Source organism: Alosa pseudoharengus, unplaced genomic scaffold (genome assembly GCF_046254945.1).
Source record: "Alosa pseudoharengus isolate Yale_2024_CS ecotype anadromous, Long Island Sound unplaced genomic scaffold, YU_APseudo_1.1 YU_APseudo_1.1_scf_1, whole genome shotgun sequence".
NCBI classification, from domain to species: Eukaryota; Metazoa; Chordata; class Actinopteri; order Clupeiformes; family Clupeidae; genus Alosa; species Alosa pseudoharengus.
The window spans coordinates 4366357-4387191 of record NW_027468564.1 but is presented as its reverse complement, the minus strand read 5'-3'; the positions used below and the strand labels follow the sequence as shown (position 1 = coordinate 4387191).

The 20835-nt window shown below is 40.0% G+C and overlaps 1 protein-coding gene and 1 pseudogene across 1 annotated transcript; both read left to right on the top strand.

The window, feature by feature from the left end:
* On the top strand, positions 1-10264 carry LOC143136227 (uncharacterized; annotated as a pseudogene).
* Positions 5634-20470, top strand: LOC143136048 (uncharacterized). Its single transcript, XM_076296508.1, has 4 exons — positions 5634-5769; positions 5974-6303; positions 7783-7860; positions 18116-20470. The coding sequence occupies exons 2-4, from the start codon at positions 6021-6023 to the stop codon at positions 19279-19281; spliced, it is 1527 nt and encodes a 508-aa protein (XP_076152623.1). The 5' UTR covers positions 5634-5769; positions 5974-6020; the 3' UTR covers positions 19282-20470.
* Positions 20471-20835: the final 365 nt, after the last annotated feature.

The window sequence follows — 20835 nt, the reverse complement described above, 5'->3', positions numbered from 1 at the left end:
CGTTCACCCAGGAAGTTGTCTACGGTGTTCTCGGGAGTTTCTTATTTTAAGAATAGTAAATTGAACTCTGCAGGGGTGAAGCATTGCCATAGCCACTTTTTTTTACGAAGTCGCAGGTTGCGGTCGCTTCTTGTTGGGCTTGCTTCGTATGTGTTGTTTCTGCGTAGAATCCACGCAGCGCGTACACGTACACAGAGGGCTGTGCGCTGTAACTACGCTCCTCATGACCGCCCCAGAAATGTAACGTCAGGGGTTCGGGAAGTGGACGCTAACTATTTGGTCTTGGGTCGCTTCTTTTGAGGTTATTATCAGGACCGATACTCGTTTTTTGAGACCTAAACAACAGGTTACCTGATCTCCGTGTGCAGAGCTTCATTGAGAGGTAGGGTACGTGTTTAGACACTATTACAGTAGGCTACACTCGAACAGTAGCCTAACGTTAGTTAACCTAGCTTCTAAGTGATGCACAAGCCATTTGTCAATTTATCATGTAACAAAAGTTCATGTCGTTTTGTCATTTTTTTTTTAAATAAAAAGAGAACCGATTTTGAAAGGCTATTGTTTCTGTGTTACTCTGACTATAGGGTATAAAAAAAAAACTTGAACATGGATCCCGGACATTCATCACATTCTGGGGGTAACGTCAACTTTACCGAAACGCAGGATGACCTACTGAGAGTGATAGTAAAAGAAGAAGATATAACGGAGGAGGACTATGGTCATATGACTGCCTTTCCACATGATGAAGAAAAGTCATTTGCAGAGCCACACTGTAAAACTGAGACGGACATCGTTGAGACAGACGTCGCAGACTCCAGTGTTACTTTCACTGAAAGTGATGAATCACAACAGGCAACAGAGGTTAACGTGAAGGAAGAAGAGTACGAAGAAGAGCTCGATTGTCTCCTGGGAGGTAAGAAGTCCTTTCAGATACTCCTAGAACAAAACACCCCTCAAATCTGACATTTGGCATGTTTTTTTATGTTAGTTCTCTGCGCTGTTATAGTCATTGAAGAAAAAATAGGTATAGGGTCATTCCAAGTGAAAACAGCCAAAATCAGGGTATCATGTACATGGTACCTCTGTACATGGGTGGCTGAGTTGGCGTGGAATGACCCTATAGGGGCTAGTGCACATGAGGTGTCTCCTGGACGTCGTCATCCTATGGCTGAATCTGGAAAAGGAAAATTGGAAACATTTCAGAGTTAATATTAAATGACTAAAGAAAAAGGACAGGTATATTCAGAGGTGGAAAACGTACTAAAATATTGTACTCAAGTACTCAGTACTCGGTGACCTTCGAAAAATCCTTTAAAGTTCTCCTTTAAGTTTGAGCAGCAGTTGATTTTAGGTAGTTGTGCTCATCCTTGCTCGCTATGCAGTGAACAGTAATCCAGCACTGAAACTGAAAAGCTGCTCACAGGCATCTGAGGCAGGCAGGCCCATGTTCATTTTCAGAGAGAAACTATTTGTAAAGGAGTTCAGCAGCTCCAAGGCCCTCGGACTGTGGGAAAAGTGGGACTGATTACAGGGCCCCAATGGAGGAGAGGGCCCTTGAAAAGTCTGGAATGTATTTTATTTTACCTGAATATTTTCATTTCCAAATTAAATGTCAAAATAAGTATAAGTAAGTACTCTTTTGATACCGTGAGGGAAATTTGGTCTCTGCATTTATCCCAATCCGTGAATTAGTGAAACACACTCAGCACACAGTGAACACACAGTGAGGTGAAGCACGCACTAATCCCGGCGCAGTGAGCTGCCTGCAACAACATCGGCGCTCGGGGAGCAGTGAGGGGTTAGGTGCCTTGCTCAAGGGCACTTCAGCCGTTCCCACTGGTCGGGGCTCGAACCAGCAACCCTCCGGTTACAGGAGTGCTAACCAGTGGGCCACGGCTGCCCCAAATGAATGTCAGACGAAATGTAAAGTTTGACTGACTAAATTTTGTTGTGATCTTAAGGCAGGGGTGTCAAACATCAGGCCCGCCAGCAGGTTTCATACAGATATATATTACTATATATAGTAATGCAGCAGATTAGAAATAACACCAAGGAGGGGGGGCACTTTTGCACTGTACTTAAGCATTTGTTTCAAACTGTATTTAATGCAGATACAACACAACAGAAGATCCACGGACAGAATGATGAACTCGAAGGAAGTCTGCAACTCGAAGGAAGTCTCTACAACTGCACAGTCTGCGGGAAGAGTTTTACGGCCCTGAACGAACTTGAGAAACACCAGCAAACACACTCTGTTAATGCGAATGAAAAAATGTGTTATCAGTGCACTCTGTGTGAGAAGTCCTATACGGCCGCTTCATCTCTTCGGCTGCACATGCGTACACACACTGGAGAGAAGCGCCACAAATGTGACCAGTGTGGGAAAGCTTTTTATATGATTTCCCATCTTAAAATCCATACGTTAATACACACTGGAGAGAGGCCTCATAAATGTGACCAGTGCGGGAAAAGTTTTTCACAAATTCAACATCTTAAAGGCCACATGTTAACACACACTGGAGAGAAGCCTCATAAATGTTTCCAATGTGGAAGAGCTTTTTCACAAATTTCACAAGTTAAAGCCCACATGTTAACACACACTGGAGAGAAGCCTCATGAATGTAACCAGTGTGGAAAAGCTTTTTCACGACTTTCACAACTTCAAGCCCATATGTTAATACACACTGGAGAGAAGCCTTATGAATGCACCCAGTGTGGAAAGGGTTTTACACAAAAATCAAATCTTACAACCCATATGCGAACTCACACTGGGGAGAAGCCTCATAAATGTTCTCAGTGTGGAAAATGTTTTTCGCTAACACCAAAACTTAAAATCCATATGCGAACTCACACTGGAGAGAAGCCTCACGAATGTTATCAGTGTGGAAAAACTTTTTCACAAAAATCAAATCTTAATACCCATTTGCGAACTCACACTGGAGAGACCTACAGGAAAACATATATGAAATAGAAACGTATATGAAATAGAAATGTATATGAATTATCACGTTTGCAAGGAAGTTCAAAAAATACAGGCCTACTTCTGTGATCGAATATTTATATTTACGAAATATTTCATTCATATCTATTCATGCATCACCTAATGTCAAAATACAGGCTTGGGCATTGGGCATCCAGGAAAGAACATTTATGTTTAATTTATTTAACATTGTGTTGGTCATATGATAGAATGGTGTATTGCTTGCCTTGGTTAAATAGTACAGAAGATAAAGAGCTCAAAATGAATTGCATATTAAGTCGCAATCGCAATAATTAGATTATTTTGCAAAAATTGTCCATCCTTAGGTAAGATACCTGTGTTTTATTTGGGCCTTGTTTGAAATATAATGTATGTTTTTTTTTGTTTTGTTTTTTTGCACAAAAGTGTCTGTTAACAAATGTAAATATAAACATGAACAGACCAAACTGACTTTGTGCGCAATCCGTGACTGCACCTTTTAATATGTAATTTGTAATGCAGCAGATTAGAAATAGCACCAAAGAGGGGGGGGGGGCACTTTTGTACTGTACTTAAGCATTTGTTTCAAACTGTATTTATAAAGCAGATAGTTCCAGTCCTTGATTATGTTTGGTGGAATCACGTTCGATGGCGTTGTATATTTTCCCAATATAGCACGGCTGAGACCGCATTTTGTTCTATATTAATGCGCATAATGGTTAAAATTCACAACAATTCCGATAAGAATCAGTGGAACTATTCTATGGGGACTGTGGAAGAATGGACATTTGTAGATACAATGGCTTTTACATTTCATGATTATTTGTTTATTTTGTATCAATTTTAATGTCCTATATGTGGTAGCCGTTTTATAAAAGCAATAAGTCCCGAGAGGCCGTTCTATATCGTGAATATAGCAGAGCTAAGGGTTGTTTTACGGCACTTAGCTTCACTCGCTTCTTGCCTAACACCTCTCAGCTGTGCTATATATTCACAATATAGAACGGCCTCTCAAGGCTTATTGCTTTAATCCAGATACAACACAACAGAAGATCCATGGACAGAATGATGAACTCAATCTTTTATCCTTATCCGTGAATTAGTGAAACACACACAGTGAACACACAAGGGAGGTGAAGCACACACTAATCCCAACGCAGTGAGCTGCCTGCTACAGCGACGCTCGGGGAGCAGTGAGGTGTTCCTACTGGTCGGGGTTCAAACCGGCAACCCTCCGGTTACAAGTCTAAAGCGCTAACCAGTACGCCACGGCTGGTACACCTTTCATCTCTGAAAGTCCATATGCTAACACATACGTATTTAGGCTTGTAGTTGAATATAGAGTTTCCGTAGCCGACTCCAGCCTCCTGGGACTACCAATGAGTCAGAGTGAGTTAGTACAGTCATTCACTTGCACTGCTCACCGCACTTACTGTAGTTCAATACACATATTTAAGGGTAGGCCTACTTCCAGGAGATTGCATATTAGTGAGTGTGCCTGACCGATTGTAGTGGGTCGTTCGGGCAAAAAATGCCCGGGCTAATTTTTTGTCCCAGTCCAGCCCTGCTACGACCAATGTTTACTGACTGTTTCCGGACATCGGAATAAGACTATACAAACAAATTGTGCTCTCGCGAGAACTCAGGATTTCCGGGGGGGAAAATTGAGATGTAATGATAGATCAACTGTTAGTTTATTCAAATTCACTTAACCAAAGAGGTCTCCACCATTTTGGTGTCCCCGCCTATAGCTTTTCCTGAACTTCCCATATCAGCGGGGACATTTAATACGCCGCAGCAGGAGAAAAGTTGCCGTCGCCAAACCCCTTTCAGCCTTCTAAACAAACTCAGATCGACGAGTCAGCATTTCTGTGCATATATATGTGAACATGCCAACCGAGCTCAGACCCCTGTAAAGCAAACTGAACCGTAACGGCGGCGATGGTTCACTTTCAAGTCTGCGGCGCGGTTTGCCTGCATTGTGAACACAAAGTGCCCTTGGTTCTCTTTTATATTCTGCATGTAGGCCTGTTATAGCCTATTTTGTCCTTCATACCATTGATAAAACAGAATTGACTAAACAAATATTGACTTACCATAAAACAGAATTTACAAAACACACACACACACATATGTATATATATTACATTTTTATTTTCTATATTTTATTATTATAACTTACCGGTTTTATTAAAGCAACACCAAAGAGTTTTTTATACCTTAAAATAATGTTTCCAAAATCGTTTCAGTGGTTCATCAACTCGTAACAGGGTGAACGGCAATTCTGCATTCGCTTCGGGGCCCTCTATCGCCTATAACCGCACTATGTAAGTTTGCCAGATCGGGTAGCGGATATGTTAGATGGAATAATAAGATATAAGAAACTACAAATTTGACTTGCATCTGATGTCGCAATACATCGTACTTTTATAAGTCATGCAAAATATTCTACCTTGTCTGTGGACATCGTTATTTGCAAAGCCGGTGCTGGATAAACAAATAGCGTGCGTGTGACAGAGGGAAAGTTCTTTGGTGTTGCTTTAAGTTCGAGACATTTGGTCCAGTGAAACGTATTGCTTCAGTGTGACTCCATTCCAAGCGGTGGCAGTAATGGGTAGCTGTCGGTTTGGTTTGCCAACCACGAGGAATTCCTTTCATTTACAGTCCAGGAAGTTGTCCACGGCGTTCTCAGGAGTTATTGCTTCAGTAGTGTTGGTTCAAAGGATAGTAAATCAAACACTGCGGGAATGAACACTCAATCTCATTTTGTGCTACCTAAACAGCAGATTAACTGATATTACTTACTTGAGGTATGTTACATGTTTTTACAGTGGCCGATTTCTTGATCTCATAGCTACAGTTTTGTGTAGGCTAAACTCGAACACGCCAGCCAAAGTGATGCACAAGCCATTTACCGATTAATCATGTAACAGTTCATGTTATTTTATTGTATTTTCTTCATGAAAGAGAACCGATATTGAAAGACTATTGTTTCTGTGTTGCTCTGACTATAGGCTGAATAGAAAACGTTGGATGGGATCATCTTTGGTGCGTTGCGAACATGGATCTCGGACTTGCGTTAAATTCTGGTTGTAACGTTACTGACACGCAGGATGACCTGCTGAGAGTCATAGTAAAAGAAGAAGATATAACGGAGGAGGACTATGGTCATATGACTGCGTTTCAACATGATGAAGAAAAGCCATTTGTAGAGCCTCACTGTAAAACTGAAACGGAGACCGACGTCGCTGAGTCCAACGTTTTCACTGAAACACTACAGGCAACAGCGGAGGTTAAAGTGAAGAAAGAAGAGGAGGAAGAAGAGCTCGATTATGTATTGGGAGGTAAGAAGTCCTTTCAGATACTCCTAGAAAACACACACACACACACGCAAATCTTACATTTGGCATATCTACAGACTTTTCCCATGTTCTTTGTGCTGATACGGTGGTCATTGAAGAAAAAATCTGTCTAGGCCAGGGATGGGCAACTTTGATGATGGAGAGGGCCACACCATTTTCTTGTCGCTGTCAGAGGGCCAGATGTGAGCGCACATGTCCACCACTGGGATATCAGGAGTATTATAAATATATACAGTAGCTTCTGTCTGCACGGTTTATTAAACCAACATGCGTTAATTTAACATTTCTATACTCAAATGCATGTTTAATATTGCTTCTATTCACCAATGAACTTGAAATAAACTAAAAAATATGACCTTTTAGATATCCCTAGAAAAAATACAATAAAATCTGACTTTTTTACATGACCCCGCCCGCCCCCTAGCTCTACAGATAGAGACTATGGCTCTGGCTACGGGTACGAATCAGTTTTCCACCAAATATCTCAGTCTCGTGAGGAGCAAAAGAAAACAGCATTTAAGACTCCTGGCGGCACATTCAAGCAGTTGTAGTCATTGACTTGTGTGCATGCGAGAAAATGGTCACAGACCCAGATGATTAAATAAATGCATTTGGAAGAAAATATTCTACAGATGTGCAACTCTTGATAACATTAATTCACATACATTTTGTTCATGTTATCACATTTTTAAATACAGGTGTGCAAATGTGTTTTGCACCAAATATACTGAGGTGATAGTAGCAAAATGTGAGCATAGGATGTTTTTAATTTGTGATGTGTGGCTTGGGATTTGTGCACTTTTACCGAAGGATGTATGAAGTTGTAATTGCTGTGTTGTGTTTGTAGGATAAAACAAAAATCTCTGTGACTTACACTGTGGTTGTATAGAGTAACCAGTGAGTAACACTGTGGTTGTATAGAGTAACCAGTGAGTAACACTGTGGTTGTATAGAGTAACCAGTGAGTAGCACTGTGGTTGTATAGAGTAACCAGTGAGTAGCACTGTGGTTGTATAGAGTAACCAGTGAGTAGCACTGTGGTCGTATAGAGTAACCAGTGAGTAGCACTGTGGTTTCTCCATGAAAGCAGATCTAGGTGGGTGGGGCCGGGCTCATATTTGCACACCTGCCAGAAAACATGGCCACAACTTCAGAGAATATAAATGGCATGCTTAATTGTTATGGTTATGAAGGGGTCCTTGCAATTTTTCTTCCCCAAATGGAACCAGAACCAAATTTGAAACCAAAAAATTGAGAATCGCTGCCCATAAGCACAATTATCACAATCGCAGATTACAAATTTACACCAAGAAGGGGAACGCTTTGGCACTGTACTTAAGCATTTGTTTTAAATCTGTATTTGACCCAGATACAACACAACAGAAGATCCATGGACAGAATGATGAACTCAACCTGCAACTGCCTCATTCTAATTCTAAGTCTCTATGGTAACTCTTACAGGTGCATCAGAATATCCACACGGAACACAACAGAAGATCTATGGACAGGATGGTGAAGTCGACCTGCAGCTAAAAGGAGGTCTGTACCACTGCAGGAAGAGTTTCACGACCCTGAGAGAACTTGAGAAACACCAGCAAACACACTCTGTTGATGTGAATGACAAAAAGACTCATCATTGTCAAAAATCCTTTGCAGCAGCTTCATCTCTTCGACTGCACATGCGTACACACACGAAAGAGAAGTGTCATAAATGTGACGAGTGTGGGAAAGCTTTTACACACATTCGACTTCTTAACTCCCACATGCTCATACATACCGGAGAGAAGCCTCATAAATGTGACGAGTGTGGAAGAGCTTTTATGTCAAGTTCAGCTCTTAAAAGCCACGTGCTGACTCACACCGGAGAGAAGCCTCATAAATGTGACAAGTGCGGAAAAAGGTTCTCACTATTTTCAAATTTTAAAAAGCATCTGGTAGTACACACTGGAGAGAAGGATTATACGTGTTCCCAATGTGGAAAAGCATTTGCTCATATTTCAATTCTGAAAGCCCATATGCTACTACATAGGGGAGAGATGGATTTCGATTATTTCCATACATGTGACCAATGTGGAAAAGCTTTCCCATACCGTTCAACTCTGAAATCCCATATGTTCATACACACTGGAGAGAAGCCTCATAAATGTGCCCAGTGTGGAAAAGGTTTTTCACAAACATCAAAACTTAAATCACATATGCTAATACATATCGGAGAGAAGCCTCACAAATGTGCCCAGTGTAGAAAAGGTTTTACACTCATTTCACATCTTAAATCCCATATGCTAATACACACTGGACAGAAGCCTCATAAATGTGCCCAGTGTGGAACAGCTTTTAATCTAAGTTCAACACTTAAAATCCATATGCGAACTCACACTGGAGAGAAGCCCCATAAATGTATCCAGTGTGGAAAAGCTTACATCTCAAGATCAGGTCTTAGAACCCATTTGCTAACTCACACCGGACAGAAGCCTCATAAATGTATCCAGTGTGGAAGAGCTTTTATGCAAATTTCAACACTTAAAATCCATACGCAAACTCACACTGGAGAGAAGCCTTATGAGTGTATCCAATGTGGAAGAGCTGTTATGTCAAGTTCAGGTCTTAGAATCCATATGCAAACTCACACTGGAAAGAAGCCTCATAAATGTGCCCACTGTGGAAGAGCTTTTAATCAAAGTTCAACTCTTAAAATTCATTTGCGAACTCACACTGGAGAGAAGCCTCATAAATGTGCCCAGTGTGGAAAAGCTTACATCTCAAGTTCAGGTCTTAAAACCCATATGCTAAGTCACACCGGAGAGAAGCCTCACAAATGTGCCCAGTGTGGAAGAGGTTTTAGACAGATGTCAAATCTCAAAACCCATTTGCTAACTCACACTGGAGAGAAGCCTCATACATGTATCCAGTGTGGAAGAGCTTTCATGCAAATTTCAACTCTTAAAACCCATATGCGAACTCACACTGGAGAGAAGCCTTATAAATGTGCCCAGTGTGGAAGAGAGTTTATACAAATTTCAACTCTTAAAACCCATATGGTAACACACACTGGAGAGAAGCCTTATAAATGTATCCAGTGTGGAAAAGCTTATATCTCAAAATCAGGTCTTAAAAAACATATACTGGTACACACTGGAGAGAAGCCTCATCAATGTATCCAGTGTGGAAGAGCTTTCATGCAAATTTCAACTCTTAAAACCCATATGCGAACTCATACTGGAGAGAAGCCTTATAAATGTGCCCAGTGTGGAAGAGCTTTTATGTCAAATTCAGGTCTTAGAAATCATATGCTTATTCACACTGGAGAGAAGCCTCATAAATGTAATCAGTGTGGAAGAGCTTTTAATCAGAATTCAACTCTTAAAATCCATATTCGAACTCACACTGGAGAAAAACCTCATAAATGTATCCAGTGTGGAAAAGCTTACATCTCAAGATCAGGTCTCAAAACCCATATGCGAACTCACACTGGAGAGAAGCTTCATTAATGTGCCCAGTGTGGAAAAGCTTTTATACATATCTCAAGTCTACACACTAGAGAGAACCCTCAAATGTGCCCAGTGTGGGAAAGGTTTTTCCACAAACCTCACATCTTAAGACTCTGATAATGCTAATTCTTAACCATGCTAATTCACTCTGCACTCAACTGTGGAAAAGGTTTTTCAGGAACATCAAAACTTAAATCCCATATGCTAATACATACTGCAGCCTCAACTCTTTGATCTCACATGGTTACATGCACTAGAGAGAAGCCTCATAAATGTGCCTAGTGTGGAAAAGTTTTTACACTCCTTTCACATCTTAAATCCCATATGCTAATACACACTGGTTTTTTCACAAATCTCATACCTTAAAGGGGTGGTTCAGGATTTTGGACATAAGACCTCATTTCCAAGTAAGCAAGTGTGATATTTATCAGTGGAGACCGTTTTCAACACGTTTCATCCAGTCCTTCTAATTGCAGAGTTCGCAGGTCCTAGGCTAGCGCAAGTCAACGGTATGTGCTAGCCTGCCACTAAAAACAGTCTTACCCACTCCACAGTACACCCGAGGCAAATAAATTATAACGCCAGACTATCGATGTAAATGTCTGTATTGATACTGTTATTTCTAACGTTATTCTATCCTTGCATTCCAACGATCGCATTACATTTTGAGGGACTAGTTTCTTACCACAACGGAATTATACTTGCTCCGGTTAGTAGTACTGCGCCGAAAAGTAAACAGTAAAGCGCACTCCAATGGGGATACCTAGTAGTAGCCTTGGTAATATCAGTCCGCCGCTGAGATGCAAAATGACTACTACCAACTTCAGGGACCAAAGTATAAGTATTGCAACGCGATGCGAGGGTAGTTGTATTTCTCACACTATTCTATCAACACAGACATTTACATCGATTGTCTGGAATTTGCCTCGGGTGTACTTTGGAGTGGGTAAGACTGTCTTTATGTGCTAATGTTTAATCTTGCTTCACACTTGACTCAACCCAACCCTTCACTCAAAAGCAAAACACAGGCGGCAAAATCCCACAGAAATGTGCTCGTTGTGAAAAGCATTGACAACATCCACACTAATTATTTACCACATGCTTGACCACACTGGAGAAAATCCTCTCAAATGTGCCCAGTGTGGAAAAGGGTTTTCAAATCTTAAATCCCATTAAAAAAATCCTCTTTTAGAAATGTTCGCCAGAAATTGGGGCAATCGGATACATAAAATGTATCTCACTGCCCCCCCCCCCCCCCCTCATTCTATTTCCTCCTTTGCACACAGCCACCACTATATACGGAAAGCAGATTGCAGCAGCATTCACGAAGTTCCGAGGTGTGCCCTTTCAGGCTGTGCAAGCGGTGTGCAAACTTTTTATTACTGAAAGAAATGCACGAGATGCTGTTCATTTTTAATCGGCTTCCCACTACATTAAGATAGGCCATACTGAAACTTTGGTAACAGATGTATTTGTACATCTGTATGGAATTAGGGCTGAAACGATTCGAGTTACTCGAATAACTCGATTACAAAAATTACTCGAGGCAAAAACCCTGCCTCGAAGCCTCGTTAAATTCCTATGACGCGCACTATATGCGCAGGGATCTGATTGTTCCACAAGACAGTATGCCTAAAAAAGAACCCCTTCTTATACACACACACACACAGGTTGCTAGGTTACCATAGCAAATAGGCTCACCCCAGAAATTATTTTTTAGTAGCCTAATGGTAAAATTATTTGTTAGTAGCCCAATGGTAGGCTGTTTTTTAATAATAGTAAAATTATTTGTTAGTAGCCTAATGCCAAATGCTGCAGGTGTAGAAATCTATATAAAACAGATATTTCCTTTGATGTCAGATCTAGATTACAGCATAAAACTTGTTGTGCATATTAATAGCCTACATTAAATTGTGTTCCCTCTTCTCCCTCCCAGCACTTCACAACATAGTATGGACAGCTTTGTTTGCCCAGCTAAGTCATGCACAAGAGGTTGCAATTTTACAGAGAGCATTTTGAACATTATTTAATTGTTGGCACTTATAAACACTAAATGGGTAAATTGCAATAAATGGGCTTAGTTTTGGAGCCAAATGTTGGAGTTAGAATAAATACCTCTGTGCCAATTGCTTGATCATTTTACAGCAATGTCATTTTTGTTATGCATTATTTGTTTTGGTTGTTTAAAAATGCAAATAAAAATGATCCGATTAATCGATCGATAAAGTGCTAGATTAATCGATTACAAAAAGAATCGATAGCTGCAGCCCTATATGGAATTGTTAGCACTTTCCACATAAGCACCTGGTGAGTGAGGAGAGGACAGTGGTCAATCTAATTTCAACACCTAGCCTATACTAAGAAGGTTAGTCTAAAGTGATTGCTTTGCTGGTCTTACAGTAGCAATAGTAAGCTTTTATTGGGTGAGAAAGTTCAATGATGGTCAAGTGTATGTAGGCTAGTGCCCTTCTCGTTTGTGTGTCACTCCGAACTCGTCAAAATTGGAGGCGTGGCATCAATCTTCGATGCCCGGATTACCCCCTTGGCCAAGCTTTAGCTGAATCAGTTGTTGCCTAGTTGTTGCCATGCTCACATTAAGACGATGGCACGTTGGCATCTGCGCCTTTAGTTTGTGAATATGTTTCGCCTGGTGCAAACGTGAAAGTAGCCTACCTAGCTGTCTCCGAGACATTGGTAATGGGAAACATTTGTAATGTTTGTATTCCAGCTTTTGTCCTAAGACTCTACATACACGTTTCGACTTTTAAAACAAAACATATAGGCTAAGCATCAGCCTTAAAGCGAGCTGCCTCTGTCTATTTACATTCTCATATTATTGCAAATAGGCCTAGTTGAAACGGGTCTATTTTCGTTATGCTCGAACGGTAGGCTACCGTCAGCCCAAGACCCAAACAGCCTCCGGTAGGGCTGTAACGATACACCAACCTCACGATTCGGTTTGTATCACGATTTTTGACCCACGGTTCGATACGAATCTCGATTTTTCTTTTTTTCTTTTTTTTGGGGGGGGGGGGGGGCAGACATTTTATTAGACATTTTATTAGACATTTTATTAAATAACATTTTAATAGCCTCCCTTAGAACACCAGATGATTACAATATAATATATCTATTATTTTATATCCTGATATAAAAATATTTTTCTGAATGACTAATATTTATGACGGCACTCTTTATGTAGATTAGCCTATAGCCTAGGCCTACTATTTTTTTATTACAACTCTACCTCTTTAATTCAGCTGTCTGGTTGAAGCCTGGAAATATTGTAAATAAAGTAGCATATAGCTTAGCCTATCATAGTCTACTGATTGGACTGTTCAGTTTCCCCATGTGTGTTTCAAGGTAATACTTGTTCTCCTTGGGACAGGCCCTTTTGGGAAACGTTGGTATTGAGATGATCAGTCAACTTCAATGCAAGAGTTTTAAACAAATATGTGCAGCATGCTAATGATGCTAAGCGGATTTAATAGTAATTTAGCTAGTCGTCTATGCGTCCTTGCTTTCACGATTGTGAATGTTTTATTTAAGTCGCGCGTGTTCATTGAGCAGGAGAGGGAGGGAGCGCGAGAGAGAGGGAGCGCGAGAGAGAGCGGGGCAAGGAGAGGGGGTTTACTTCTATACTGTTTGGTAAAGTTGCACACATAGTCTACAATGAAAGCAAGGAGAGGTATGAAATTATTATTTATTTATTTGTTTGTTTTTGGACAACGTAGGCTACCGATAAGTAAAGCGGGAGTTGTGGGTTGCTTTTGCGGCCGCATAAGCTGCAAAGCACTGCGTGAAACACTAGAAAGGGTGTGTCACGATTCTGCCTTTTCACACCGCGACACAGTATCGTGGATATGAATGTCGCGATTTCGGTTTCGAATCGTAAATCGTTACAGCCCTAGCCTCCGGGCATATGCATTAGCCTAGAGTGTTCCAAAGCCGGCAAAGTTACATTCTTTTGAGTGGCAGCAAAGGCAGCCTATCAGCGTCAAGTGCTTGCATTTCGTAATGAGGTTGCCAGTTAAGCCCGAAAGGACGCCAAATAGGTGCAAAACCACAGATGTAATCCCCCACCCTATCATGGCTTTCTGAGAGAGATTTTTAGGAAGTTTCTAAGTAGGGCTGTCACTTTACGTTCGAAAATCGATTGCACAATCGATTGGACCAAACAACACAAGTTTCGAAAACTAAAATAGGGAATCGATTTTAACCAAATATGTACACTATTAATTTTAAACGAATTAAACAAATAAAAAAATAGATGTAACAAAATTCACAAACAAGAATATAAGAATATAAAAGAATTCCGAAGTGCAGTAAGCATTGCGAAAGCTAAAAAGAAAATTCCCACCAATTTTACGCACCGGAAACAGCTGTTTCAATCAGCTGCTGTGCATGCAGCTCGTGTTTTGCCAAAAATGGAGGACAATGCGATCAACCTGTGTGACATGAGAGAGACTAGTGATAGGTCCTAATAACTTGAGAAGTTCGATGTGGAAGTACTTCGGATTTTTGGTATATCAAACTATGGAGAAGAACAAAGCGGTAGGCTATGCAAACTGGGCAATCGAGTTCTACGTAGGCGAAATTTTTTTACATTTCTAATCGTAAACACAGCTACGTTGAAGCCTGCAGTAATGTTTGTCACTGATGTAATGGCAGTATATTCGGCTTATTGTTTTGTTTTTCGAGAATGTAGCACTCCTGTTTGTCATTGTGCATGAAACTTCACGGCAATAAATCATCACAAATATTGCTGGCTTGCGTCTACAATCGCCCTCTTTACGTTCGTCCTAATGCCTGTTATTTTTTTGTGGATTGGCCTATATTTGGCATTGAAAATGGAAACGTCTTTAGACATGAAAAATCGATTTTACAATCGATTCAATTAACACTTATGTCTCAAAAATCGAACAGGATTTTTTCACAAAAGTGACAGCCCTACTTCTAAGGCATTACAGACCCAACCAAAATGTTGTTGTCTATATGTCACATCACAGAACAAGGATAAATACCCCGTTCAACCATTCTATGTCACCTTTAAAATACATTTGGCAGTACACACAGAAAAGCAGCATTACAGTATGTGTGTTCGCAATGTGAAATGTGAAACATTTGAACACCTTTCAACTCTGGAAACACACAGGGCAGAGAAACAATTATGTGTGTTCATAATATAGAAAAGCATTTGAACAACTTTTAACTCTGAAAACCCATATGCTAATACATGTGAGAGATAAAGATTAGTTGGCTGGCTGGGGCACCTGCACCGTACGCTGGTGACCCGGGTTCGATTCCCGCCCCGTGGTCCTTTCCGGATCCCACCCCTGCTCTCTCTCCCACTCACTTCCTGTCATTCTCTACTGTCCTGTAAATTAAAGGCATAAAAGGCGAAAAAAATATACTTAAAAAAAAAGTTTAGTAAAAGATTAGTTTGCCCTAGAATCCTTTTTTCTTTTTACTGCACGAAAACTTTTACAGCAACCTCAACTCTTCGACAGCACATGTTTACACTCACTAGAGAGAAGCCTCATAAATGTCCCCAGTGTTTAAAAGGTTCTGATAATGCTAATGTTTAATTATGCAAATTCACATTCATGTGCTTCTCACAAATGCTATGGTGGAATGGAAATGTGACCCTCTGAGAAAACCAGTCACATGGTTCAATTTTCCCAAATGAAGATATTGTGAAACACTATAAACAAGCTTATATTTATATACCATATACCATTTATATACCAAAGATTTTGTTAGAATTACTAGCTAAGGTCTCCTCTGCAGTATAGAATTTGATTATCGTCCTATTTTCCTTAATCTTTTCTGAAATGAAAATGTCATGTCATTGTAGATAAGCTGCAATAAATGCAATCTATTTTTTTCATTAAAAAATGTTCTTCTGTTGTTGTTACACATTGAAAATGCACTGGTGGCTGCTTTCATATTTCTAGTTATTATACGGCTCTTCACAATGCAAGTAGAACGATCCATTGACTTTGGATTTCCCAAAGTTCTACCTCCACCTTGTAACAGAAGTGATGCACGTGTACACTGACATCATGTTCTGTCCTCCATGCCATGTGGCAGATGTGCAATTACAAGCCTGTTCACAAGCCTGCAGCAGCCACAGTTAACCTTTACGGGAATGTTGAGAAAATGAACATTCTAAAGAATATCTGGGTTCATTGAATTCAACATAGAATTTTAGAACCTTCAATTGTTGCGGAACAGTTAAATGGCAGCCACCACCATGTTAAGACCACTTGCGTTTTCAAATTCCAGACTGTAGCTTACGATCCCAATGCTCTGGATGGCAGCCTCTAGCCCTTATTTAGATCCCTAACCAGATCTAGTCACACATATTTAAAGATTGCACAAATATATTTAATAGGGGTGTCACAATTCTTCAAATCCTTGATTTGTTTTAGATTTTAAAGTCACGATTCGATTAGATTTTCAATCTTTTTAATATCGCTATTAATGCATTCCTTTTATGTTATTTACTCTTTTTGGTCTTTTCCTATTCTGTTTCGGGGGGCTTTTATTTTGAAACCGCTTTTTATTTTGAAACCGATCTAACTATGAGGTTGTAAACAGAACAAACATTAAACAAAGACGTGAACATAGTGAAATGAAATACATACTGATAATTTGATTGTTTTGAACACTCTCCGAAGTAGAGGTCTGCGTGGGAATGATTTTTCAGTCCCGCAACTGCTTGCTCCCACAATATTCTGTCCCGCTCTGACCCAAGAATAGTGTTCATGGAATATGTACTTATCAATGTGCATTTAAAGGAATTATCCGGAGTAAAATGCACTTTAGATCGATTTACGGATGATTGGGGGTACATACGTTGAGTTGACATCAAAATCATGTCATTCGGATGTGTTTTGAGAAAGTTTGATGGTACCGTTTTCAGTCACAACTCGTAGCGGGTCCCTAAAGCCAAACCGAAGTATCCCAAGGTCTTTATGTGGTCGAATAGAGAGTCCAGAATGAATTTCATCAAGCCAGTACCTTTCCGGAAATGTTGCCATAAAGTCCGTAGGAGTCTTATTGCTGAGTGTGTTGTAACACGCTCTGGAAATTCAAAATTTCGTCGCCGTTTTTTTTTAAAAAAAAAACATAGTCCAGTATTTATTTCGAAATTGAAATGAAGTTGTATGGACTGGACTATGTTTTTTTTTTTTTTTTTAAACGGCGACGAAATTGTGAATTTCCAGAGCGTGTTACAACACACTCAGCAATAAGACTCCTATAGCAAAGATGGCAACATTTCCGGAAAGGTACTGGCTTGATGAAATTCATTCTGGACTCTCTATTCGACCACATAAAGACCTCGGGATACTTCGGTTTGGCTTTACGGACCCTCTACTCACTACCACGTAAGTGTTATGTTGTTTGGAACTGTAGAAGAGGTATAAAAATAGCGTTTTGTAGCTGCGCAATTGAAATGCCCCGCTGACTTCCGGGCTACGAGTTGTGACTGAAAACGGTACCATCAAACTTTCTCAAAACACATCCGAATGACATGATTTTGATGTCAACTCAACGTATGTACCCCCAATCATCCGTAAATCGATCTAAAGTGCATTTTACTCCGGATAATTCCTTTAAAGCCTTAAAGTAATTTTGGCCCGGAACTTCATCTTTTCACTTGCTAAGTTGAGTAGGCCTAAGTTAGTGTTAGGCCGATTTGGTCGGTTTATGTGTATTTTTTTAACTGGCTGAAGCCTAAAATTAGAGGAAAACGCAGTACGTGTGTGTACGTTTGTGCACGTCTGTGCGTCTTGGCATACATGCTGGACGTGACATTGGGGGTGTGGCTGCATCGTCGATTCTACTTTTGAGTTAGAAGTTTTGTGCTTCAACAATCTAGTTTGTTCCGATTCACATGCAAGAGGATAGGACCGTGCCGGTGTATGTGTGAGAAGGAGAAGCCGTGGCTGTTTTCTGCCACTGCATAACTAATAAAAGAAGATCATATCTGCATGAAATAGAAACAAAATGGAAACGTATAAGAATTATCACATGTTTACAAGGCTGGAAGTTCAACAAATATAGGCCTACTTCTGTGATTGAATATTTATGTATAAAATATTTCATTCATATCTATTCATGCATCACCTAATGTCAAAATAAAGGTTTGGGGTCCAGGGGGGTATTCCATCAGTGTCATTATTTATATGTCATATTATATATATATATAGTAATGCAGCAGATTAGAAATAACATCAAGGAGGGTGAACACTTTTGCACTGTACTTAAGCATTTGTTTAAAACTGTTTTCGATCCAGATGCAGCGCAACAGAAGATCCACGGACAGAATGATGAACTCAACCTGCAACTCAAAGGAAGGCTGCACCAATGCATGGTCTGCAGTAAGAGTTTCACAGCCTTCAGAAAACTCAAGAAACACCAGCAAACACACTCTATTAGTGTGAATGAAAAGCCAAAGACTCATCAGTGTTCTCAGTGTAAAAAAATATTTACGACATCTTCATCTCTTCGACGGCACATCCGTACACACACTGGAGTGAAGCCTTATAAATGTGACCAGTGTGGAAAAGCTTTTTATGCATTTGAACATCTTAAAACCCATATGTTAATACACACTGGAGAGAAGCCTCATAAATGTGTCCAGTGCGGAAAACGTTTTTCACAAATTCAACATCTTAAAGGCCATGTGCTAATACACACTGGAGAGAAGCCTCACAAATGTGTCCAGTGTGGAAGAGCTTTTTCACAAACATCATCTCTGAAATCCCACATGTTAACACACACTGGAGAGAAACCTCATAAATGTCAGCAGTGCGGGAAAGGTCTTTCACAACTTCAACATCTTAAAGATCACATGTTAACACACACTGGAGAGAAGCCTCATGTATGTGACCTGTGCGGGAAAGGTTTTTCACAAATTCAACATCTTAAAGGCCACATGTTAACACACACTGGAGAGAAGCCTCATAAATGTGTCCAGTGCGGAAGAGCTTTTTCACAAACATCATCTCTGAAATCCCACATGTTAACACACACTCGAGAAAAGCGTCATAAATGTGATCAGTGCGGGAAAGTTTTTTCAACAAGTTCCTATCTTAAAATCCATATGTTCATACACACTGGAGAGAACCCTCATAAATGTGCCCAGTGTGGAAAAGCTTTTTCACGAATTTCAACTCTTAAAAAACACATACTAGTACATACTGGAGAGAAGCCTCATAAATGTGTCCAGTGTGGAAAAGGCTTTTCACAAATTTCAAATCTTAATAAGCATATGATAATACACACTGGAGAGAAGCCTCATAAATGTGTCCAGTGTGGAAAAGGCTTTTCACAAATTTCAAATCTTAATAAGCATATGTTAAGACACACTGGAGAGAAGCCTCATAAATGTGCACAGTGTGGAAAAGCTTTTTCACAAAAATCAAATCTTAATACCCATTTGCAAACTCACACTGGATAGAAGCCTCATAAATGTGTTCAGTGTGGAAAAGGTTTTCCATAAACAACAAAACTTACATCCCATATGCTAGGACATACTGCATACTGTAAAAACGTTTACAGCAGCCTGAACTACTTCCATCATAGGCCCCTATTTTGAGATTTTGCCCGATATTGCTCGTCATATTCTTATAGGGACACTGTTCCCATATACTTTGGCCATATCATCAAATGCATGACCTCTAATGAAAGCTGAGACCCTATAGAATTTTTCAAAACACGATCAAAAAAAGATTTTTGTTTTCCGAATGATGTACTGGCAAAGGATTACAGAGAGGAGAATATTGTTTTTTTGGAAGCCGGTAATGTGCATGTCTGGAACTGACCACAGTTTGGCCCTCTAGGTTACTAATTCTGCCTTTGAAACACAACTGAGGCCTAGAATCAGATCAAGCTGTATCTCTACAAACTGAGGCCTAGAACCAGATCAAGCTGTATCTCTACAAACTGAGGCCTATAGAACCAGATCAAGCTGTATCTCTACAAACTGAGGCCTATAGAACCAGATCAAGCTGTATCTCTACAAACTGAGGCCTAGAACCAGATCAAGCTGTATCTCTGTACAAACTGAAGCCTATAGAACCAGATCAAGCTGTATCTCTGTACAAACTGAGGCCTAGAACCAGATCAAGCTGTATCTCTGTACAAACTGAGGCCTAGAACCAGATCAAGCTGTATCTCTACAAACTGAGGCCTATAGAACCAGATCAAGCTGTATCTCTGTACACACTGAGGCCTATAGAACCAGATCAAGCTGTATCTCTGTACAAACTGAGGCCTAGAACCAGATCAAGCTGCATCTCTGTACAAAGACCTTCAGGTCCTTCCCTGAGCCATCTGATGGTACCCCGGGTAGAATTCTTCTCCAACCCCCCTTGTGTAGTTGTTTTTCATTATTGTTTTTAATGAAAAACATTGGTTTTCAATTGGTTTTAATTATTACTTTTATTATTATTTATTACTATCATTACTTTTAAACACTTTTAAATTATTGCCCTTTTATGCATTTATGTACTATTACCTTCTGTGTTTTATATTTCTTCTTCTTATTATTATTATATTATTATTATTATTCTTTACTTTAAACTATTATTTGACTATTGCCCTTCTATGCTTTTAACAGCTATTCCTGTTTGCTTTTGTTTATGTAAAGCACATTGAATGACCTCTGTGTATGAAATGTGCTGTATAAATAAAGTTGACTTGACTAGAAATCGCCTACATACAACTTATATCCCATCCCTAGAGGCTGTGTGGAGACCAGCTCCATCACCGAATTGTAGCGGAGACCTTTCCCTGCTCCAATCTGGGACTTCCCTAGTCTAGAAATCTAGACGCACCCTAGCGAATTTGCTGCCAGGGCTAGTCTAGCAACTCAACATTGGCTTGTGAGCTGGAAAAATAAAACTTCTGTCAGGCCAATCAAATCGTGTGTAGAGTCGTTAGGCAGGCTTAACATAATGATTGAGATGCAACAGTTTGGCTTGAATTCCCTGCTACTTGAAAACAAAGAAGA